This window comes from Sorex fumeus, unplaced genomic scaffold (genome assembly GCF_029834395.1).
Source record: "Sorex fumeus unplaced genomic scaffold, SorFum_2.1 ptg000098l, whole genome shotgun sequence".
NCBI classification, from domain to species: Eukaryota; Metazoa; Chordata; class Mammalia; order Eulipotyphla; family Soricidae; genus Sorex; species Sorex fumeus.
Window position 1 is genome coordinate 18,676,924 of NW_026606155.1, and position 24,660 is coordinate 18,701,583.

At 43.7% G+C, this 24,660-nt stretch overlaps 1 protein-coding gene across 1 annotated transcript in view; it reads left to right on the forward strand.

Moving 5' to 3' along the window:
• Window positions 1-24,660, forward strand: part of SPTLC2 (serine palmitoyltransferase long chain base subunit 2) — a 93,561-nt gene that overhangs the window by 41,035 nt on the left and 27,866 nt on the right. The window contains exons 3-5 of the mRNA XM_056134177.1: window positions 16,106-16,260; window positions 18,152-18,300; window positions 20,302-20,426. Of these exons, the coding sequence (XP_055990152.1) occupies window positions 16,106-16,260; window positions 18,152-18,300; window positions 20,302-20,426 (429 nt within the window). The remainder of the gene's footprint in view (window positions 1-16,105; window positions 16,261-18,151; window positions 18,301-20,301; window positions 20,427-24,660) is intronic.

Below are 24,660 nucleotides of genomic sequence, written 5' to 3' on the forward strand. Positions count from 1 at the left end.
CTCAGGGCCAAGAATCGAGATGTTTAAAGGCCCAGCATAGGGGCTGGGGAGAGAGTGCTGTAAGGAGGGTGTTTGCCTTGTCAGTGACTAGCCTGGATTCGATCCTAGCATGCCACTGTGGTCACTCCAAGCCCTGCCAGGAGTGATCCCTGAAGTGACGAGCCAGAAGTAAGCCCTGTGCATCACCAGGTGCCCCCCAGTGAAAAGGAACCAGGGTATTTTAAGGTATCCTAAGGAATCCCAAACCCGAATTGAAGACTTTTGGGATATTAAATGGCAAACTGATTTTTTAAAAAAATGTTTATTAACTTGAAAAAAAATATAGTAAAAATGTGATGATAGAGTTTATGGCAGTGTGAAAAATGATGTGCTCTAGTCTGGCCATCCAGCAGAGCGTGTTAGAGATAGCACACAGTAACTGATTGGCAGTGCACTACATATCTAGTTTGGACCATCAGGCTTTTGCTAAGTCATATTTCTAGTTTGCCCTTCACTACTAGATTATTCCCACTGGCAGAGGGGTATTATTCTCAGATAGTCTGTGGTTTAGTATTGCTGATAAACTTTATGACATTGGCCAGTGCTAATACTGTGTATAGGCTAAGGAAAAAAAAATTCCTAGACTCCCAGGTCCTTATTTTCGTAATGTCCTTCATAGAGAAGGCAGCTACCTCCTAAGGTACCTGCCGACGGGCAGTAAAGTGGCTCCTTGGCTTAAGTGTTTTCCCTGCGAGTGTGGCCTAGAGTTGGCAGCCCCATTACCCCTCCATGAGATCCTGGGTCCTCAGTGACAAGGGGCCTGGGGATGGCTCCATGGCTTAGGAAGCGCCCAAGGCAGTGTCAGTCCTGAGCTGAATCCTTGATATACCACATATGTCCAGATGTGCCCAACCACCCCATAGTTCAGGGTCCCTGGTATGGGAGGGTTGGAAGATACTGCTAGAAAGAGCTGAAGCATGATAGAATTTCTCAAAACTGAAAGCAGAATTTCAGAATCAGATGTCATTCTTTTTTCGCGTTTTGGGTCACTCACACTCAGCGATGCACAGGGGTTACTCCTGGCTCTGCACTTAGGAATTACTCCTGGCAGTGCTTGGGGGACCATACGGGATGCCGGGAATTGAACCCAGGTTGGCCGCGTGCAAGGCAAATGCCCTGCCCGCTGTATTATCGCTCCAGACCCAGAGGTCATTCCTGACCTTAGAAGTGTTGGCAGCGGACTCACCCTATGGTTAATAATCTGTTCACAGCTTGGAGTATTTATTTTCTATACCAGCAATGTTGCCTCGACCTCTACTTGATGAAAATGGGACACAGTAACCTGGGAACGGCTTTTAGTGACGACCTTAAAAATCTTGGAACCATGGTTGTGTCAGAGCTTTCCGTCTGAGTCCTACTTCTATTTTTCCTTTAATTTTATTTGTTATTTACTTTTTTATTTGTTTGTTTTTGAGCCACACCTGGAAGTGCTCAGGGCTACTTGGGGTGTGGCCCTGGGTGGGGGAGGGGGTCCCTCTAGCAGTGCTGGGGACACTGGGGGGTTTGAACTTGCCTTTGGAGTGATTTCCTGGCCCCCTTTTCCTGTTCCTTTAGATAGGAAGCCACTTCCCTGCTGTTTGTGTGCTGTCCTTGAAGGCATGAAGATTTCAAGATTAAAGCCCTTGTTTTTCCTAGACCTAGAGCTGAGTCCTCACTCTGTGTGTGTGTGTGTGTGTATGTGTGTGTGTGTGTGTGTGTGTGTACACTCCCCCAGCCCCCAGCTTCCCGTGCACGTACTCACACACGAACCACTTCAGTTCAAACCGTGGGTCACCATCGCCACTACTCACTGCTATTCATGTCTTCGCATTTCCTGCAGTAGTAAAGAAAAAGACAATAGTAATGGCTTGGGAATTTATAATTTCAGGAGTTTGAGTCTGCTGAAATACACTAAAAAAAATTTTTTTTTTTTTTTGAGTGTGGGGCATACCTGCCCAGGTCAGGGCTTATTCCTGGTTCTGGGCTCAGGACCACTCCTGGCAGGCTTGACGGATCGGTTGGGGTGCTGGGGATCAAATCCCTGCCAGCTGCATGTAAGGCAAGTTCTCTACCTGCTGTACTCTCGCCCTGACACTCAGGCACTGCTCAGGAGAGATCCTTGCGCACAGGGCTTACTACTGGCCCTGTGTGGCTACATACCTGTATAGCACACCTGTATAGCTAGGTGTGGCTACGTACCCCCCCCAAAAAAAAAATAGTTGTAATACATTTCTGTTACCTCAGAAGCAACTCCCCTTAGCCCCTCCTCAGCCATACCGTCTCCTTTTACCCTTTTTCCTCATGGTTTGAAAATTTGGCTTGGGGAGATAGCAGAAGGATTAAGGTGCTTGTTTTTGTGCTTGGTGGACCTGGGTTTGATTCCCAATATCATATATGGTTCCCAGGGGTGTGATCCTTGAGTACAGAGCCTGGAGTAAGCCTTGAATACAGCCGGGTGTGCCCCCCCAAAACAATTAGCCAACCATATAATTTAAGCTTGTGTTTTTGAAGTTGTGCAAATAGATATTCTTTGTGTGTGTGCCTTTGTTCTTCACTTTCTTTTTGCAATATACTCTTAAGCCCTGGAGTATATGTCTAAGTCACTGCTGTATAGTATTTCATTTCAGGACCTAACCACAATTTATCTACAGTCAATATTTATTGCATTGAATTGTTTTCCACTCTGTTAGTGACTAAAAAAGGTGACATAGATATTCTGAGGTGCTTCCTTGCTGTGATATGTGGATTTCTCCAGGATGAGGATTTTGGGTGATACACTAGCACTGAACCAAAGTCATTTTAACATTTTATACATCTCCCAGTTGTGTTGGAGAGTTCTCCTTCCACACACATCCTTCCTAACATTAAGTATTGATGGTTAGACTCTTCAATTGTACCCCCATTTGTAGATAAAAATTATAGATGATCTTTTGTGGTTTTAATTTGCATTTTCCTCTTGCCCAACAAAGCAGGAACACCTTCTCCTGTGTTTGACTATCACCTGAAGTGCCTATTCAAATGCTCTAACTGTTTTTTCCTTGATGCCTTATAGGAAGTGTCCATGCATTCTATGAGACTGCACTGTTTTGACCCATCTTGTGGCTTGTTTTTTCACTCTTTGAATGGCATCTTGTGATGAACACAGGTTTTTTTTTTTTTAAATGAAGTTAATTTGAAGTAAGCAAATTTGCCAGCCTTTCTTTATGAATTGTACTCTTTGTCCTTTGAAATTTTTTCCAGGATGCAGGGGTAACTCTGTTGGCAAAGCACTTGACTTATCAGCGTGGGGCCGCAAGTTTGACCTCTGGCACTGCCCACATACTGAGCACGATCCCTGTGGCACTGCTGATCGGTTTCTTCAGTGCCTCAAAACCGTATGTGGGAAGGGGATTTGGGCCACGCCAGGTAATGCTCAGGGACTCCTCCTGACTCAGTGCCCAGGGGTAACTCCTAGAGTGCTCAGGGGACCACATGGTGCTGGAATCACACCTGGAACTTCTGCATGAAGAGTATATATTCAGTTCTTTGAGACTTTTGGCTTCCAGTCTTGATTTTTCCAGGAAAAGTGCCTCATTCTCAGTCAGAAAGCTTGTAATGCATATGGCCTTCATGAAAAGACGTTGAGATTCAGTGTAAGCAGAGGTGTATTCCTTTCCTAATCTGATGCTTGCTCCCACCCGCGTCTCCCTCATTGCTCAGATATTGAGAAGACTTCTCAGGGCTGTTGTCCTTACATGCACAGACCCAGAAATTTTATTTTGAGGTATTTGGGAGAACTCTCGACTTGTAATCCTTGCTCACGGTAGCCCGTTTTACCCACTGCAAATATACCGCATGCTCCACTTTTATTCCTCTAGTCCCGTTACAGTGATGAGCTCCCGCCTCATCCTTTTCTGATGGGCCGGCAGGGCTTTTCATTTTGTTTTGGGTTTTTAAACTGGATGAAGCGTTTAATGCAAGCTTTTCACAGCTGCCTTTTCTTGTTAGAAAGATCAATGAATGCAGGATTTGTCCTTGTCTCTACTGGATTTTCATTGTTAAAAGCAATCATCCGGAGCCCTGACACGCACCGGCAGCTTAAATAGTGTAGGAGTACATGCCAAGGAGTGTGCCCACTGGCTCGCATGGGTGTGAGCACCGCAGTGACCCCTGGTGGCCTGAAGCCTTCTCCCCACCCCACTCCCCTGCGTGCAGCCATAGCCTATGGGCCTCCACGGAAGAGAACTGGGAACCTAAGGTGAGCTGGCACTCAAGTCCTACCACTAAAGGAGTCCAGAGGTCGTGAGCACCCTGGCCAGGTTTGCTGTGCAACTCCTCGCAAGCTCCAGCAGGTAAAAACATGTAACAGGACTGTGCAACCCTTGGTCATCACCATAGTGGCATCAACAACAGTGGGGGAAAGGATTAAAAACAAAAGGTGGTCCATAATTTATTCATCCGGAAGTTGTATATTCGGAGACTCTTTCTTTCATAGGTACCGGCAGCCTCATCAGAGATGTTAAGAGCACGAGGGGCATGTTGCAAAGGCTAATTTTTGTCCCTTAGTGTTCTCTTGACAGTGACGAGGAAATCTCAAATGGGGTTGAATTGGTTCTCGTGGTGGCCACACTCGTGCTCCAGTTCATTTCCCCCGTGCTCCATGCTTGAGGTTCCTCTTTGTCAGCTCCTTGGCGTCACATGATGTAGGTCATGGGCTGGCCTGAAATTGCCAGGAGATGAAAAAGAGGATCCTGGGGGCTCCTTTCATGGGGAGGGAGGAGCAGACTCAAAAAAAGTAATAGCACTGTAGCACTGTCCTCCTGTTGTCCATTGATTTGCTTGCGCTTGAGCGGGCCCAGTAATGTCTCCATTGTGAGACTTGTTGTTACTGTGTTTGGGATATCGAATATGTCACGGGGAGCTCGCCAGGCTTTTGCCGTGCGGGTGAGATACTCTCGGAAGCTTGCCAGGCTCTCCGAGAGAGGCAGAGGAATCCAACCTGGGTCGGCCGGGCTGGTTGCATGCAAGGCAAATGCCCTACCGCTGTGCTATCACTCCAACCAAAAGTAACAGAACCACATTTAATTTCTGAGTAACTATGGAAAGGTGTGGATAGACTGAACTGTATGGACTGAATTCTCAGTCCATTAAGAAACTTCTAATTGGAGGGCTTGAGAGTAGAAGAGCCAGCAGGGCACTTGTCTGCCACCTGTGGGCCATCTTGTGTTCCCCAAAGCTCCACCAAGAGTGATTCCCTGAGCACTGCTGGGTATGGCCCCAAAGAGAAAAAAGAAACTTTTTTTGGGGGGGGAGGGGGAGGGGCCACACATGGCTTACTCCTGGCTCTGTGCTCAGCGATCACAGCTGGTGGGCTCCAGAATCAACTCTGGTCGACCACCTGCAAGGCAGATACCCTACCTTACCCTACCTATAGCTGTGCTATCTCTGACCCAGAACAAAGTCTTCTCAGAGAACTAGAGAATTTTGTTGTTATTTTGTTTTGGGGTCACACCTGGCAAGGTGCAGGGGGTTACTCCTGGCTCTGCACTCAGGAATCATGCCTCACGGTACTTAGGAGACCAGATGGGATGCTGGGGATAGAACCCAGGTCGGGCCATGCAAGGCAAACGCCCTACCCACTGCACTGTCCCTTTGGCCTGAGGATTTTTTTCTCTTTTCAGCGGTGATCAGGAATGACTCCTGGCTCTGTGCTCGGGGGTCATTCCCAGTAGGGGTAGGGGTGGGGTGGGGTTCATATGGTGCCAGGATTGGCCTCTGAGCTTCCTGCATGCAAAGCATGCTCTCATGTTTTCTCTATGGCCCTATTTATTTTTTGCTGTTGTTTTTATTGAAGTAAAATTCACCCAGAATTAGCCATTTCAAATGTATAATTCACTGGCATTTATTTAATTTTTTTTTTTTTGGGGGCCACACCCGGTGGTGCTCAGGGCTTTTTCCTGGCTCTGCACTCAGGGATCACTCCTGATCGGCTTGGAGGACCATTGGGGTTATCAGAGATTAAACCTGGGTCAGCCACGTACAGGGCAAAAGTGCCTTACTGCCGTCCCATCTCACCAGTCCCCATTTGTTACAGTACTGTGAATCTCTCCTCTAAAGGAGACCCGATGGTTTCCAGTTAGCAGTTACTGTCCACTAGCCTCTCTCTTTATCCCCTGCCAGTCACCAATCTGCTCTGTCTCAGGGTGGCACTATTCTCTTTTTTGCTTTTTGTTACTAAAAAATTAACTATTAAGCCACCAGTGTTTACATAGTCATTCATAATTGAGTCTCAATGTAAAATGTTGCAGCACCAGTCCTGCCACTGGTGTCACGGAACTCCACCACTGTCCCCAGGTCACTGTCCCCACAAGCCTCCCTGACAGGCACAATTTTAAGTTTTGTTAGGCCAACAGTGTTGTTGACTGAGACGTATACTCAAACCTCTCCCTTCCACGCCCGTGTGCGCAGGGCCACTGCCCCTTACCTCTCTTCTCTCCCGTTCGTCTCTTCTTTCATCCTCTGGGTTTCTTTCTTTCCCTGCCTTCTTTCCTTCCCTGTCAGTGTTTCTGTGACCTGGGGTCAAGGTGAACCTGGGTATCCCTTTGACGCCATGTGTTCCCTCCTCCGGTGCCTCTACACCACAGGTGAGTCAGGTCATCACTCCAGGTAACATGACAGCCTCCAGCTTTGTTCAAGTCACGGTAAATTGCATGATTCCGTCTTCCTTGCAGCTGCATAGGATACTATTCTCGGTGACTCTGATAAGTGAATTTATATAGTGGTGATCTTCAGTATTTGACTACCATCCCCTTCGGTTTAGTGGTGCTGCTCCATTTGTGTACAAGCACTCGTTAAAGGCATCTCCAGTTCTTTGAATTTACGTCCATATCTAGAAATAACAGACTGGAGCGATAGCACAGCAGGTATGGCGTTGTCCTTGTACGCGGCTGACCCGGGTTCGATTCCTCCGTCCCTCTCAGAGAGCCCGGCAAGCTACGGAGAGTATCCCGCTGGTGCGGCAGAGCCTGGCAAGCTCCCCGTGGCATATTCCATATGCCAAAAACAGTAACAACAAGTCTCACAATGGAGACGTTACTGGTGCCTGCTCGAGCAAATTGATGAACAACGGGAGGACAGTGCTACCGTGCTACATCTAGAAATAAAACTGTTAGGTCACGTGAAAGTTCTTTGCTTATTACCCTGTTGAGAAACAGCTGAATTGTTTCCTGCTGAGCTGGCACCATTTTACATTGCCACTAGCAGTGCACACCATTTTTTTCCCCCGTGTCTTATAGTTTGATTTTCTACATTTTAAGATTTGAACCCTCCCCCATTTTTCACTTTCAGTTTTGAGATCACACCCAGCAGTGCTTGGAAACTACTCCTGATTCAGTGTTTGGGGGTTGGTCCCAGTGGTGCCGTGGGATCATGTGATTCCAGGCATCAGGCCTGGGGTTTCCACATGCAAAGCATGTGTTTCAGATCTTTGAGCCACCACCACCTCTCAGTTCTATCATATATTTCATGTTTTTTTTTTTTGTATAAGATCAAAATTACTTTAAAAAATTGATGAAGAGGGAGGTGCTAGTGGTATTCCATCGCCTCAGTAAGAATCTAGTTTTGTTTTTGATCTGTCATTTTTGCTGTTGTTATTTGGGGAGGGGTCTGGGCCACACTCTGAGGTGCTGCTTGGGTGCTACTTCTGGCTAAGTGTTGGGTGCTCACTCCTGGGGGAATCAGACTAGGATCAGCCACGTACAAGATAAACGTCTTAATCCTGTAGTGTCTCTCTGACCCAGAGGATGCCATTTTTGTTAAATTTTTATTTTATTTATTTGGAGAGAGGCTGTTTCGATCACACCTGACTGTGCTCAGGGCTTACTCCTGGTTCTGTGCTCAGGGATCACGCCTAGCTGTACTTGGTGGACCATATGGGGATACAACCCTGGCTGACTACATGCAAGACAAGTGCCCTACCCTCTGTACTATCTCTCTGGCCCCGAGAATATGATATTTTTTTATTTTGATTTTTGGGTCACCCCCAGTGATGCTCAGGAGTTACTCCTGGCTCTGCACTCAGGAATTACTCCTGGCGGTGCTGGGGGACAACATGAGTTGCCGGGGATCAAGCCTGGGTCAGCTGAGTGCAAGGAATAGCAACAAAACCCCCGCTACCCACTACCCACTGTACTGTTGGTCCAGCCCTGAGAATCTTATTTTTAAAAGGAGTCTTTGAGGTCTAAAGATTGTAATTGCATTTTCACTTTATAGAAACTGGTTTTATCCTACTGTAACCAAATTTTAGACAGAAACAGCTATCATGATTCTGGTTGTTGTTGAAGGACTGCATCCTGGCATTACTGCTAGAGTTAGTTTGCTTATCTCGGGTTTTTTTTTTTTTTTCTTCTCTGTAGGAGGCACAGTAGAATCTTACAATCATTTTGATGTTGAAAAGGCACTGAAACATTTCTGAGGAGGTTTTCTAAGCTTTTCTTTCATAGACACAGCCTCAATTGTTTATTTTTGAGGTGACTTTTTCTTTTGACATGTTGAGATTTGTGCCGTGGTCTAAAATATGTAAAAAGCAATTAAGTTAGAACTGGCACTGAAGTTTCTAGTTGGGACTAGTGGTAGAATCTTTCAATTATATAAGTAAATTCTTTAGGTGCCTAGGATAATTTGACTTTTATTCATTCAATATACAAAACATAGTCATTGATTGAATACTTATTTCTCAAAGGTCACTGTCACTGTCCTCCCGTTGTTCATCGATTTGCTTGAGTGGGCCCAGTAACATCTCCATTTTGAGACTTGTTACTGTGTTTGGCATATTGAACACGTCACAGGTAGCTTGCCACGCTTTGCCATGTGGGCGAGATACTCTCGGTAGCTTGCCAGGCTCTTCGAGAGGGACGGAGGAATCGAACCCGACTCAGCTGGGCTGGCTGTGTGCAAGGCAAACGCCCTACCGCTGTGCTATCGCTCCAGCCCTTTTCAAAGATAATGAGTGACTATGCTGTTGAAATGGTCAAATTTCAGTGGAGTTGAGCAAAACTCCACTGTGGGTTATTTGTGCACATGGGATGAAGGCATCGCCTTGGAGGTTGCCGGGCCGGTGGTGTTAGGGCCTCCCCGCTCTAGCCGGGAAATGGGTCTCTTGCAGGAGCACTGCAGGTGTGGCTGTACAACTGCTCCGCAGCCATGAGGCTGGCAAATGGACAGTGGCACGTGGATTCCAGCTGCCAGGGTGAAGGTGTGTTGGAACTCGCTTTTGAATCTGGTGCAGAAACCACGGCTGGCTTCCTGCCGTTGTCTGCCCCTCACTGCTCGACTCCACAGCACATCCACAGCCCTATTGGGACGGGGCTTTAGAAAGGTAGCTTAGCCCTCAGGACTCTGAGGTGTGGAGAGCTGATAGTGTGTGTGCAGGCCTCTGTGAAGAGCGTCAAAGAGCGGACAGCTCATAATTCAGTGGCCTTAGAGTACTGGGAAGAATACTACATTTTGTGGGCTGGGTGTCAAACCCAGCATCTCACTGTTGCAAAGCACATGGTCTCCCACTGAACTGTATCACAAAGACTTCAGTTGTATTTAAGAGAAAATGCACGTAAACTGCTTACCAGGTTCATCAAGTCCTTGGTAAGCGGGGGTTTTGTTGCTATTCCTATGACTATTCACTTTATTTATAAAAATATTGGGACTGGAATTACTCTTAACAAAGACCAAATTGAGCCTGAAAGTGAGAGGTCTGGCTGGGGATATGGCTTAACAAGGCAGGGTTTGAGCACTGGCATTTCTCTCTCTCTCTCTCTCTCTCTCTCACACACACACACACACACACACACACACACACACACACACATATCCAGGCTTTCAAGGCAGGGTTTGAGCACTGGCATTTCTCTCACACACACACACACACACACACACACACACACACACACACACACACACACACACACGCACATCCAGGCTTTCCCCCTGTACTTGTAAGGCCTTTATGATAGGTGGCACATATCATAGATGTTTTTTAGGGATCCTAATAGGCATACATGGTAAAGGATTACTGGATGATTCCAGATTACTTTTGGTAAGTTCTTCCAACAATCTCTAAATAAATCTTCAGATTTATAGATTCAAACCTATAAATTTGAATCTTCTCTTGAAGTTTTTTTTTAGCAGTGAAATAAATAGATTTTATTTGGAGGATTTTTAAGGTATGGAGGAGGAGAGTGAGAGAGAGAGAGAGAGAGAGAGAGAGAGAGAGAGAGAGAGAGAGAGAGAGAGAGAGATGCACTTGAGAGAACCGGGCTTCTCCAAGAGTGGAGAGAGCCCCTACACACATCCTAGCATTAGACACGAAAGCATGAAAGGCCACATCTCAAGAGGGGAGATGCGGGCAACACCATGTGCTCAGGCACCACATGTGCTCAGCCACGTGGGCACAAGCAGCACATGGGCTCGGGTAGCATATGCGCCAAATTTTTATTTATTTTTTCCTTTTTGTGGGGCCAGGGATTGAACCCAGGATCCAGTGTCACTCATGCAAGGTCTGCTACTGAACCACACCCCTGGGCCTGAAGTTTCTTTCCGAGGCTCCTGGTAGAAGTTGTTTTACTGGTCAGTATTTCAGACCCAGCAGTATAGTGCTGATCTCAACTCGGCGTGAATGTTCTCAAGTTTCCCTGAACTTAACTCCAGTGTGTGGGCTGGTGAAAGGTCCTCAGGAAATGAACTGTTTGAACTTGACTTGCCGCTCAATTCCCACTTTGTCCCATATTCTCAGCGGGCAAACATCCCTTCACAGTACTTGTTATGTTGGATCCTGACTTTATTGGTGTGTATTTGTACTCTGTTAAGAGAGCCTGAGGAGTCTAAAGGTTGTCTTACTCATTTTTCTCCCCAGTGCCTCCTTTAGTGCCTGGAGAGAACTGTTCGGTAAATGTTTATTCAGTGACTGAGCAAATGAGTATGAGGTTGGCTCTGACCAAAGTCATTTCACAGTGACTAAACTGGGGAGAGAGGGGAGAGGGTGAGGGTGAGAATAGTACAGTATGTGTCATTGCAGAAAGAACTCTTGTTCTTTTTTTGGCTTTTTGTTTGTTTGTTTGTTTATTTGTTTTTGGGCCACACTCAGCAACTCCCAGGGGAAATTTACTCCTGGCTCTCTCTATACCAGAAATCACTCTTGGCCGTGCTGGGGGTGGGGGTGATTCTTATGGGATACTGGGGATTGTTCCCAGGTCAGCCGTGTGCAAGGCCTCTCTCTCTCTCTCTCTCTCTCTCTCTCTCTCTCTCTTCCCCCCCCATCCAGCGCCTCTGTTATTCTTGAATACATACATAGTCACTCTAGTAGACAATCTACCATATATTGAAAATTCAGTGAAAGATATTTGAATGAATGAATGAAAAGGGGTGACTTGTGGGTCTCCAAAGCAGTACATGCATGTTGGGCTTACCTTTACCTTTTCTGAAAGTTTACCAAAGTATCTACCTCGATCTTTCATTTGTACCAGTCTTCCAAATAATTTGCTTATCCCCCTCGCTTCCTCTTCCAAGAGATAAGCTGTAGTGAAACCTTACTAACTTGAGTCTTAGTATGAAGTGTGCGTGAGATAGATGTGTAAACTGTTTGCGGAAATCAGTGCTCTCATTGCCCAGAACTGAAATCCTGCTAAATCAATGCTTTCTACTTCTTTTTATTTTATTTTATTTTTTTAAGTTTTAATTTTTTTATTAGTGAAACACCATGAGGTACAGTTATAGACTTATAAATTTTTGTACTTGGGTTTCAGTTATACAGTGATCAAGTACCCATCCCTCCACCAGTGCCCATCCTCCACCACCACAGGTCCCAGCATCCCTCCCACCCCCCATTCCCCCCATCCCACCCTGCCTCTGTGGCAGGGCATTCCCCCTTGTTCTCTCTCTCTTCTTTTGGGTACTGTGTTTTGCAAGAGAGGCATTGAGTGGCAATCATGTTTGGTCTATAGACTACTTTTCGCATGCTTCTCCCACCCTGGGAGGGTCCTCACAACACCCTCCATTTGGTGCTCTCTTCTCTATCTGAGCTTCCTTTTCACCTAGCACGTGTGGCTGGCCTTCAAGTCATGGAGCAAAATTCCTGGTACTAATCTCAGCCATTCCTGGGTGTTAGTCTCCCGTTTTGTTGCTTTATGTTCCCCAGATGAATGCAATCTTTCTGTTTCTATCCCACTCTTTCTGACCCATTTTGCTTAACATGATACTTTCCATGTAGTACCACTTGTATGTAAATTTCATAACTTCATCTTTTCTAATAGCTACATAGTACTCCATTGTGTAAATGTACCAAAGTTTCTTTAACCAGTCATCTGTTCTCGGGCACTCAGGTTTTTTCCAGATTCTGGTTATTGTAAAGAGTGCTGCAATGAACAAACAATTGCAGATGTCACTTCGACTATACCTTTTTGCCTCTCTGGAGTGCTATAGCTGGGTCAAATGGGAGATCAAATTCTAATTTTTTGAGAATCGTCCATACTGTTTTCCAAAAGGGTTGGACCAGCCGGCATTCCCACCAGCAGTGAAGGAGGGTTCCTTTCTCGCCACATCCACGCCAGCACCAGTTGCTTTTGTTCTTGTGGATGTGGGCCAGTCTCTGTGGTGTGAAATGATATCTCATTGTTGTTTTGATCTGCATCTCTCTGATGATTAGTGATGTAGAGCATATTCTCATGTGCCTTTTTGCCATTCAGATTTCTTCTTTGCGAAAGTTTCTGTTCATTTCCTCGCCCCATTTTTTGATGGGGTTGGATGTTTTCTTCTTGTGGAGTTCAACCAGTACCTTGTATATCCTTGATATCAACCCCTTGTCGGATGTGTATTTGTCTACCTCTTTTTTTGCTGAACTGCTAGGAACTTGCTTAGCTCATCTTCACATCTTTCTATGAAACTTTCTTTTTAAAACAATAAAAAAATGTAATTAACCTTGTGATTTCAAAGTTATGTAGTTGGGTTTTAGGCATACAGTACTTTGACACCCATCTTACCCATCTACTTCCCTCCACCAGTGACACATGCCCCCTCCTGCCACCCCTCACCTCTGCCGTCTTGACAGGCAGATCATAAAGCTCTGTGGTTGTAGTTTAGATATCATGTTTTCAGTGTTGTTGAGGGTGTGTGTGTGTGTGTGTGTGTGCACATGTGCATATAGCTATATTGCTCTTCCATCTCACAGTATACCCGAGGACCCTGTCCTGTTTCCCCATTACTTCCCCTCTCATCTTCCTTCACCCTTTGATTTCTCTCCTTCTCTGTCCTTATCCTCTCTGTCCCTTATGACTCTAGGGTCAAGGCTGATTTAAGCATTCCCCCTTTACTACTTTACATTTCATCGTCCATTTATTCTATATGCCACAGATCGGTGAAATCATGCCGTGTTTGTCCTTCTTCTGGTTTACTTCTCTCAGCCTGATACCTTCCCGTTCCAACCAGGTCACAGCAAACTGCGTGATTTCATTGTTCCTTGCAGCCACATAACGTCCTATTGTGTGTACATGCCACGTCTTCATAAACCATCTGTGATCAGGCACCTAGATTGATTCTTTATTTTGCTGTAATATAGCACTTAACGCAGCAATGAATAATGGTGTGCACCCATCCTTTAGAATGCGTAGTTGTGGGGTTTTTTTTTTTTTGGTCTTGAGGGTAGATAGCCAAAAGTGGAATTGCTGGGTCATAATTTTTCATTCATAAGTTTACTGAGAACTCTTTATGCTACTTTCTATAAGGATTGAACCAGATAACATTCCAACCAGAAATGAAAGATTTTTTTTTAATCACACCCCTGCCAACATAAATTGTTTTCACTATTTTTGATATGTGCTGTTCTCACTGGTGTGAGATTGTACCCCTTTGTCGTCTTGATTTGGATCTTCCTAATGATAAGTAATACTGAGTACTTTTCATGTATCTGTTGGCCGTCTTCCTGTCTTCCTCTGAGAAGTGTTTGTTCATTTCCTTTTCCCATTTTTTGATTTTGTTGTTGTTATTGACCTTTGATATATCCTGGATATCAACCCTTTATCTCAAGTATTGAATGAGAATATTTTTTCCCACTAAACTGTCTTTTAGTATTAACCCATGTTTCTCTTGACAGAGACTCTTTAATTTGATGTAGTCCCATTTGTTTATTTTTTATTTTGTTGCTTTTGCCAGTTGTGTCAGATCATTAAAGATGCCTTTGAGGTCCAAATCTTGGAGCATTTTTTTCCTCAGTGTACTTTATAGTTTCCAGTTAGATCTCAAGGTATTTGATTTGCTTTGAATTGACTTTTGTGTAAGGTATGAGATATAAATCCAGCTTTAAGTTTTTACAGGTGGTTATCCAGTCTTCCTAGTACCATTTGTTGAAGAGGCTATCTTTATTCCATTTCTTGTTTTTAGCTTCTTTATCGAGAATTAAATGTCCATCAACATGGGCCTGTACTCTTGGGTATTTGATGACAACTTCTATCATTTTGCAAGTCTCAATAGTCAAAGCCCCATCTCTTTCTAGCCTGAAGCTCCATTTCTTTCTGGGGATTTAGCAATCCTGGTAAATAGGACGAGGTGCTATGAATCATTACTGTTATCTATATATTTAAACTATTCTTTGTTATTACAATATAAATTTGTGATGGAGTATTTAAGATATTTAAGCATATATATATATACTCACAGTGGTCCTTTTGGGGCCACACCCAGCAATGCTCAGGGGCTCCCTGCTTTGTCTGCACTTGGGGATCATTCTCAGTAGTGCCTGGGGACCGTTGCACTGCAGGGATTGAAGTTGCTTCACTCTCCCCTGCCCTTAGTACGGAAGGAGTCCTGTTGGGCTGAGGGCACCATGTGGGGTACCAGGGTTCTAACTGTATTGGCCACTTGCAAGACAAATGCCTTATCAGCTGTACTGTCTCTCCAGCCCGTTTTTTGGTTTTGTTTTAATTTTTTTTTTCAAAATAACTTGTTTTTTTGGTTCACATCTGGTGGTGCTCAGGGCTTAGTCCTGGCTCAGGGATCATTCCTGGCAGGGCTCGGGGGACCATATGGGATTCTGGGCATTGCTTGACCAAGTAGAATGATCATTCTCCGGGTCACCCATGTGCCTTACTCGCCCCTGGCATCTCTCTTGCCTCCCAGATTCTTCTTCTTCTTTTTTTTTTCTTTTGACGCTCCAACATGAGGAAAGAAATCTGTTATAATTATCCTATGTAAGCTACCCTTTAAAGTTTTTTTATTTATTCTTTTTAAAATTTGTTCCATCTTGATTGTTTAAAATGTACAGAACATTATTTAAGAACTATTTTTCTTGTTTCAAATTGGAATTATAGAGGGTTTTTTGTTTGTTTGTTTTTTGGGTTTTTTTTTTTTTTGCTTTTTGGGTCACACCCGGTGATGCACAGGGGTTACTCCTGGCTCTTCACTCAGGAATTACTCCTTGCAGTGCTCAGGGGACCATATGAGATGCTGAGAATCAAACCCGGGTCAGCTTTATGCAAAGCAAACGCCCTACCTGCTGTGCTATCGTTCCAGCCCACCCCCCCTTTTTTTTAAAGTTATTTCTCTGGTATGTTACTGGACCAGTGGGAAGAACAGTTTTGTTTTTGTTTGTGTGTTTGTTTTTGGGTCATACCTGATAGTGTTCAGAGCTTACTCCTATCTCTGTGCTTGGGGATCACTCCTGGTTGCGCTCTAGGGATTGAACCCTGGTCGGCCACCTGCAAGGCACTTGCCCTACCTGCGCTATTATCTTTCCATCCCCAGGAGAAAAAGTGTTTTGAAAGGAAAATCATTTAGTGACAAAATTCCATAACTAAATTTTTGTTTATGTTTGTCTCTTTTGTTAAGTTAAATTCATTTTCTCCTGTGGCAAGATAGTTATTTGCAAACATTTTATTTAGGTCAGCCATCAGAATTAATTGACTCTTATCTGTAATTAGTTGCTTTTAAGGTAAGAATTATTGCCTTTCCAAATTTTTTGCTTACCAATTAAGTCACTATTATCATGCTTTTGCATATGAAAAGAACAGCTGTAAATAATTTTAGAGTCACCCACTTAAATTTATATCATTTCACTGTTTGTTGGCAGGACTTTGTGTCATTGTATCAGGATTTTGAAAACTTCTATACAAGGAACCTCTACATGAGGATCAGAGACAATTGGAATCGGCCCATCTGTAGCGTGCCTGGAGCCACGGTGGACATTTTGGAGAGACAGTCTCATGACTACAACTGGTCATTCAAGTGAGTTTTTTTTTTTTTTTCACTTGGCCCATCATTGACGTGCAACACTATGTTAGTTTTGGGTGCATCACATGATCTGATGTTTGTATACAATGTGAAATACCCTCTATGGTAAGCTTATGTCCTGCCTGTTCTTCAGCAACTTTTCTGTCTTTTTAGTTTTGTTGTTGTTTGGCTTTTATGCTTCACCTAGTGGTGGTCAGGGCTTACTCCTGGATCTGCACTCAGGGATCACTCCTGACAGATGCAGGGAACCATAGGGGATGCTGGGTTTCACACCTAGTTCTGCCGCAAACATCCTGCCCCATTCTTCAATTGCTCTGGCTCCTTAGCAAGTTTCCAAGATTGCACTTGGGGGCTGGAGTGATCTGCAGCCGGTGGAGTGTTTGCTTTGCATACAGCATGAGTTTGGTCTCCAGCATCCTATACAAGTACAGTGCACTCTGATTATTTCCCTTGTATATTTCTCAGTTTTTCTTGAGATTGTAAAATGCATTATTCTATTACATTTGACGTACAGTTTACAACAAAATGTGATTAATATTAAAACAAATAAAATATTAAATGAAAAACAAAACAAAACACAATCCCTATCCTTTCTATTAGGCCACTTACCAGAATCAAGTATCTGAATTTATTTCTGGGTATTTTGATTTTTCAGATATTTCAGGGATATACAGGGAATGTTTTTACTTAAGTGGATAGAACACTTTTATCATCATATGTTATTATTAGGTTACCTAAGTAGTGTGTGATGGAATTGTCTTTATTTGGGGGTGGAGGGCTTACATGGGCTGTGAGGGGTGGTGAAGGAATTTGTGGTGCTGGTTATTGAACCTAGGGCGCCTGTATGCAAATCATACAGTCCGTTCCTTTGAACTATCTTCCTATAGTGTCTTTTTTTTTTTAAACAACTGGCTGTATTTTAGGAATAGTGGGTTGAATTGTGTCATCTTGTCCCCCAAAGATAGCCCAGACCATACAGTTAAAATCTTCCACATATTTGTCTTAGGTCAGAAGGGTCCTAAACCACATTGTTCTCACTTGGAGGCCTGGGCTGAGAGCATGCAGTGCCCCTGCTCCATGTGGCTGGGAAGAGTCAGGATAACTTTTTTAGTGGTGCCATGGACTTCTAAGCATATCTCCTTCCATTAGTGTGGGAATTTTGAAGTCGAAGAGTATGTCTGTCTCTCAGTGGATAAGCACTACCAGATCGCTCTCCTCTCCACAAAAACACTCATGATTATTATTTTTTTCAATGCACGGTGCATGTGGAATGATTTAGGGCCACATCTGGTGGTTGGGCTCGGGGCTCTTCCCAGCTTGGAGTTCAGGGACCACGTGATTGAACTGTGGTCTGCTTCAGGTGCGTTAACCTCCGGACCCAGAGTTCAGGGACCATGTGATTGAACTGTGGTCTGCTTCACGTGTGTTTACCTCTTAACCCCTTTACCTTTGTACTATCTCTTTGTTCCCCTGATTATTCTTATCTTGTATATGAGACTATCATGACCAACTGATAACATGCTCAGTTTTTAATCTTTATTGACAGGTGAAAATTGGGGTTTTGTTTTAAGTTCCACTTCACTAATTGGTAGTGAGTTTCTTAGCCAGGGGCTGTGTGCCATTCCCTCCCCCCCCCCCCCCCCCCCCCCCCCCGGGGAAAATCACAAAATCACCCTAGTGGAGGGGGATGGATGACACAGGAATAGGAGGAGGGCTCGCCAGGAAGCAGGGTTGGGGAGAGGCCACACTCTGGACAAGGTTAAGACACTGCTCTAGAACAGTTTCTCTCCTATATATGGTACTTGTAGATTGGTGCATTTTTTTATTCCACATAAGTATTGTATTTACTTATGAGTCTCATAGACTTTTATGCATTGCAATACAGGTATACAGGGAATATAATTAAAGGTGTCATAAACATGGGTTCCTACAACTACCTTGGATTTGCACGAAATACTGGGCCCTGTCAAGAAGCAGCTGCCCAAGTCCTAGAGGACTATGGAGTTGGCGTTTGCAGCACACGGCAGGAAATTGGTGAGTGACCATGTGTTTGGGCTGCCCAGGTTTTCTTCTTGACTTTGTGCTCAGGGGGGAATATTACTGATCCAGAGCAAGAATATTAAGAACCCAGGTATATATTGTATATATTTAGCCATGGAGTTTGTTTATTATTTATTTTAACCATGCAGTTTCAGGTCAGGTAAAATGCTTTGTTTTTTGGAACTGGTCGATGGCTGATGCTTTCAACACATCTTGAAATGTATTTATCTTTCTTATTATATTTTTCATTATATCCAGGATATCTCCATAAAGTTCTGTATTTTATTTGTGACTTTGATGTTGATTTTATTGGCTTTAGCAATTAAGGTGATTATGAGTGCCACTTACTGAGCCTGTGGGCATACAAGGGTTAATCTGTTTCCATACTGGTAATTTGGGGCTAATAATTATTCTGACTTTACAGGACTGTTTCAAGAATTAAATAAGTTAGTGCATGTAATAAACTTGTATGAATGTTAACTCATTATTATTACATACCTATAAAGTATAAAGTTTAACATATTTATGTGAGGAGATTTATTTTAGTTCCAAGGAGGATTCAGAATTCTTCCATTTTGCCCCAGGGAATACTATAGAAGTTATAAGGCAGCTTTCTGGATAGTCTTCCTGTGATCACCCTAAAGCTTAGTGAATTAAGATAGTAAATCAATATTTATTTAATGAATAATAAATTCTGAGATATGGCTCAGAGGTAGAGCATGTCCTTATGGGTGCAAAACCCTGGCTTTGAAACCAGCCCCAATAAAACAAAACAACTAAAACGGTAATTCATTTATTGATGGAACAAGAAATTTTCACATGCTGCTGGGTTGTTCAGACTCAGGGGCCCGGTTAGAGGTGCGTTGTGCAATGAAGACAAATAGTAATCATATCATTTATCTTTATGACCTCTTTTGCTATATAAAGTGCTTGAGTATATACTCCCTTAGCAGCTCTACCACGGAGTGGGTAGCGCAAATATTATTATATGTATTTGCCAGATAAGAAACTGGGACCCAGAAAGGCTGAATGAGTTGCTGGAGCTTTAAAGGCACATGGCATTAAAACTCGGAATCTTCTTTCATTATATTTTCTCGTTACGTAGCCAGTATCATGGATGAGTAGTGTTCAGCCCCTGAAGGTCTGAGTATTGGCAGGAACTCACATGGGAAGTTTGCCAGTCAGAGTCAGCAAGGGACGGTGCTTGGTAGCCTGTCTTTTGCTGTCTGATAGACCGTCCCCAGGTGTCCTGGTAGAAGTTATATGCTTGTGATTCTGCACTTTGGGGAGGTTGACGTCTATCATAGTTCCGTGAGGTGCTGGGGCATCACAGTCAGGGGCGAGGATGCGAGATGAGTTTGTGCACCTTCCTGACCCCTCAGCCACAAGTGGGGAGATCCCCACTGAGGTGGCCCCTTCCTACCTCCTCCACCATTTAGAGTCCTTCAGTGCTTTAGCTCTCTGCATGATCTTCTTTCTGGGGTTTCAGGTCACACTCAGTGATGCTCAGGGCTTACTCCTGGTGTTGCTCAGGGGATCATAAGGATGCCGGAGATTGAACCCGGGTTTGCCATGTACTAGGCAAATGGCCTCCCTGCTATACTATCTCTACATGAGCTTTCTCTCACAGCAGGTTGCTTAGTTTTTGTTTTTAACATTATTATAATGTTATTAAAATTTTTTTGAGCCGTATCTGGCAGTGTTCAGAGTTTACTTCTGACTCTGTGCTCAGGGATCAAGGCTGGGGATACTGAGGTGCCTTATGTAGTGACAGGAATTGAACCAGAGCTGGCTGTGTGTGAAGCAGGCACCTTAAACTTTACTATCTCTTTGGCCCAGCATTTATGTTCTTTATGAGTCATTACTCATTGTAATACTGTCCTTCATAAACCTTAGTCTGGAAAGGTTATAATACGTAGATTACGGTTTTATATTTATAAAATAACAATTCTTAAACTTGGAGTTTGATCATCGTGACCTTCTTAATCTCCACAGGAAACCTTGACAAGCATGAAGAACTAGAGAAGCTTGTGGCAAGGTTCTTGGGTGTAGAAGCTACTATGGCGTATGGCATGGGATTTGCAACAAATTCAATGAACATTCCTGCTCTTGTTGGCAAAGTAAGACTTCGTGAATCACGAGAACTCCTTTCTGAGCATCTATCATTTGTTTCCTCAAGCATACAGAGCAAGCCATGACTAATGTGGTTTTCCTAGATACATTTTGGCTATGTCCTGTGGTGACTAAGCTTTCTTGCTAAATCCAGGATTCTTTCCTTTTCCACTCAGTGACTCTTACCTTCTTCATTTAATATCATTTATTTTTTGTTCGGGGGCCACACCTGGTTCTGCGCTCAGGGATTACTCCTACTAGGACTCTGGGAACCTTTATGTGATGCCAAGGATTGAACTGGGTTGATCCCATGCAAGGCAAGGGTATAGAACTCTTGAAAACATTACCAACCAGTTTGATCTGATTGATATTTATGAAACCCTTCACTTGCAGTAGCAAAACATTTACCAAGATACACTAGGTGCAGATATTATGAACTAAGTGGGGATGTATTCTATCACAATTCATTGCCTAGGTGGGACTAATATATTCAGAAAAAGGAATGCTTTGAATCGGGTCATTTAAATTTTCACCTAAAGAAATTAGAAAAGAAGAGCAAATTAAACCCAAAGATTTCAAATAGAGGAAGATATATTGATAAATGCAGGCCAGATAGTGCAATAAAGGTAAATGAAGAAATCAGTGAATTTGAAAATACATAGGAGAAAGCAGTGAAGCCAAAAGTTGGTTCTTAGAGAAGAATGGAAAAAACGATTAAATCCCTGGACTGTTCCCAGCTCGTTGAAGGGCTATTGTGTTCTTTGCATGCAGAAGCCCTGGAGTCCATCCCTTGTACCAAGGTACCGCATGTCCCCTCAGGCATGGCCAGGAGTGACTCCTGAACACCAGGGGCTATGACCTGCAAACAAAAAAAGATGGAAAAAGGGTGAAAATTCTAGCCAGACTAGTCAGGATGAAAAGAGAGGGAAGAAACAAAGGACCAGTAGTTTTTGCATCTATTAAGTAAATTCCTTTCAGCTTTTCTTATGTTTTACATATGTGTGGTTCTCTAGGTTCACTTTTGTACTTTTCCTAACATCCCAGTTTTTGACTCGTTTGATGCTTTAAAAAAAAAATCTTGGTACGAATGTGTTTATGTATATTTTGCATCTAAAAAAAACCCAAAACAAACATAAAACACATCACAAGTGGCAAGAGTGAAAGAGGGTTCTATAGACATGAAAGGAGAATAGAAGAATTATAAGAACAATTTGATATCAGTAAATTCACTCGATATGCACTGGACAGATTTTTTTAAAAGATAAGTGAATAGGCTTTGACTTAACCTAAAATATCATACATTGATGACTTGCATTGGAATTTCTTTAAAATTTCTCAGCTTTGGGGTTAAATAATCTCATTCTGATTTTTCCAATTGATTAAAAACTATTAATATTACCTAGAATTCAGTTTGCGAACAGATATGAAAATTTCTTAACTTAGAGGTTTCTTCCAAGTCAAATTTGATAATTGAATGTTATTAAATGCTTAAGTCATAAAAGGCAACAGGAAATTTCATTTTAATATTTTTAAAATCTGATAATAATTTATGAGGGGATTGCTTATTCAGTTCTCTAGTTTAAAGACTAGAGGAAGGATGTATATTGATTTAAGAGCTTCTGTCCTAAAAGCTCTTGTATTGTGTCCTTTACTCTGGTTGTAACCTTAGGGAAACAGCTGGGTAATTCCCCAGCAAGTTTTCTCCCTATGTAAAATAGAATAATGGTGCCCATGTCAAAGAGTTGCTGTGAGAATCAAAAATAGTAATGCATTAAAAAACTTTTACATCTGTTTTTGTTTTTGGGTCACACCCAGAAATGCTCAGGGGTTACTCCTGGCTCTGCACTCAGGAATTACTCCTGGCGGTGCTCGGGGGACCATATGGGATGCTGGGAATTGAACCCGGGTTAGCCACGTGCAAGGCAAATGCCCAACCCGCTTTGCTATCGCTCCAGCCCCAACATCTGTTTTTATATCTTCAGATACCTTTAGTATCTGAAGATATAATAGATACTAAACAAAAATACCTTTAGTAACTGAAGATATTAAGCACTTAGATAAGCACTTAGATATTGACATTGATGTTTAAATTGCTGCTTTTGGTTTATTTTGAGCAGTCTGGGGTTTGTGTTCAGGTGTCACTCTTGACTGTGTTCTGGGGACCATACATGGTCCCTGTGTTGAACCCTGACTTCCTGCAGAAAAAGCATGTCCTCCAACTCCTTGAGCTATTTCTTTAGCCCAAAAGTACCTTCTGCTCTTCATCTGTTTGTTTTGGGCCATACCCCGCCAGTGCTTGGGCTGCTTCCAGCTCAGTGCTCGGGGGTGACTCCTAGTGGTGCCCTGAGGACCATGCACTGCCAAGGATTGAATCTTGGTCTTCTGCATGCAAAGCGTGTCCCCGCATCCCCACCCAACCCTGGGGAATTCCTTGCCATGCTGACATTTTTTATTTCTATTTTGAACCAAGGGTATAATAGAGACTCATCATAGATTTGAAGAGGGGAAAAAGATAGCAAAATAGAAATGATGAACAACGCTAAGAAAGTTATGAGAAAAATAGCAATTGCATTGATGTTAGGTGGGAAAAAAACACCTAGCTGGAAGGAGGAAAAACAAATTGTGTATGGATATATGGGAGAGACGGATCGAGTATGGAAGGAGAGGAGGGGTAGACTTCCTCTCAGGGTGCAGTGGAGTTCCGGGAGTGCTGAGCAAAGGCCCTGAAGCCTTGCAGAAGATGGAGTTCACATCTCTCTCTCTTTTTTTTTTCCCCCAGTCTCCCTTCAGCTTTGACAGATTATTGTCACCGCTGCCGCTGCCGCCACGCTGCAGTGCTGGCGCCTCATGTTGGCAGATCTGAGGGCCGGGGTCGGGGCCGCACACATGCCAGGCTGCCACTCGCGTCACATCAGCCCCCTCAGTACTTTACAGAGACAGATTTTGACCCGGGGAGGAGGTGCAGAGGAGCACCCAGTGCCCGTGTAGCCCTCACCAAGCTTCCCTTTAGGCCCGCAGTTTACGTCACAACGGAACATGTCTCAAATTTAGAAAAACGAATTTTCAGAGTGCTGTCAAGGACGAGGCTTATTTTGGTTTCACCAGTGTTTCCGCTGATGCCTTTTCTCCGTGCCCCTCGCCCCCCCCCCCCCCCGCCCCAAGATCCCAAGATCTAGTTAAGCATCTGCATTACATTTAGTTATGTTTCACCAGTTCCCTGTAGTCTGTTTGCCTGTCTCTGTCCCTCACGAACTTGACCATTGAGCTGGGCACGGGCCATTTATTTTGCCTGCTGTTCTGTCACAATTCAGTTAAACCCGTGTGTGTCTGAGGATAGTCCAGAGGTCACGTGCCTTTCTCAGGCACATCTGGGAACCCTTGGTTTTTGTTTGTTCCTAGTGGCACTCACCCAACTAAGGTGTCACTAAGACTAAGATTCACATTCTAAAGGTGCCATTCCTTTTTTTTTTTTTAAATTAAAAAGTTTCTTTTGAGCCACACCTGGCGATGCTCAGGGGTTGCTCCTGGCTCTGCACTCAGGAATTACTCCTGGTGGTGCTCAGGGGGACCATATGGGATGCTGGAATTGAACCCGGGTTGGCCGCATGCAAGGTGAACGCCCTACCCACTGTGCTATCGCTCCAGTCCCTCATTTTTATTTTAACTGGGTTGCTTTTGTTGTTTTTGGGCCACACCAGTAGTGCTTACTCTTGGATCGATGCTCAGGGATCAGTCCTTAGTGACTTATATAGTTTGCCTGGGATCAAACCCAGGTTGGCTGTATGAAAGGGAAGCACTTTATCCACGGTATCATTGCTCCAGCCCTCTGAGTTGCTTTTTATTTTATTTATTTATTTATTTTTTGCTTTTTGGATCACACCCGGCAATGCACAGGGGTTATTCCTGGCTCATGCACTCAGGAATTACTCCTGGCGGTGCTCGTGGGACCATATGGGATGCTGGGAATCGAACCCAGGTCGGCTGTGTGCAAGGCAAACACCCTACCCGCTGTGCTATCACTCCAGCCCCATGAGTTGCTTTTTAATGTTGCTTGTGAAAATTTACACACAATAAGAATTACAAATAGCTAACTGTAGTTGTAAGCCTCTAAAGTATTCCTCTGAGAATATTCTGCAATAAATAGTCAAATATATTTCTCTTTATCTTCTCTTTACTTAATCACTTAATCACTTAACTTCCCGTTAGTCGTCGATTTGCTCGAGCGGGCGCCAGTAACGTCTC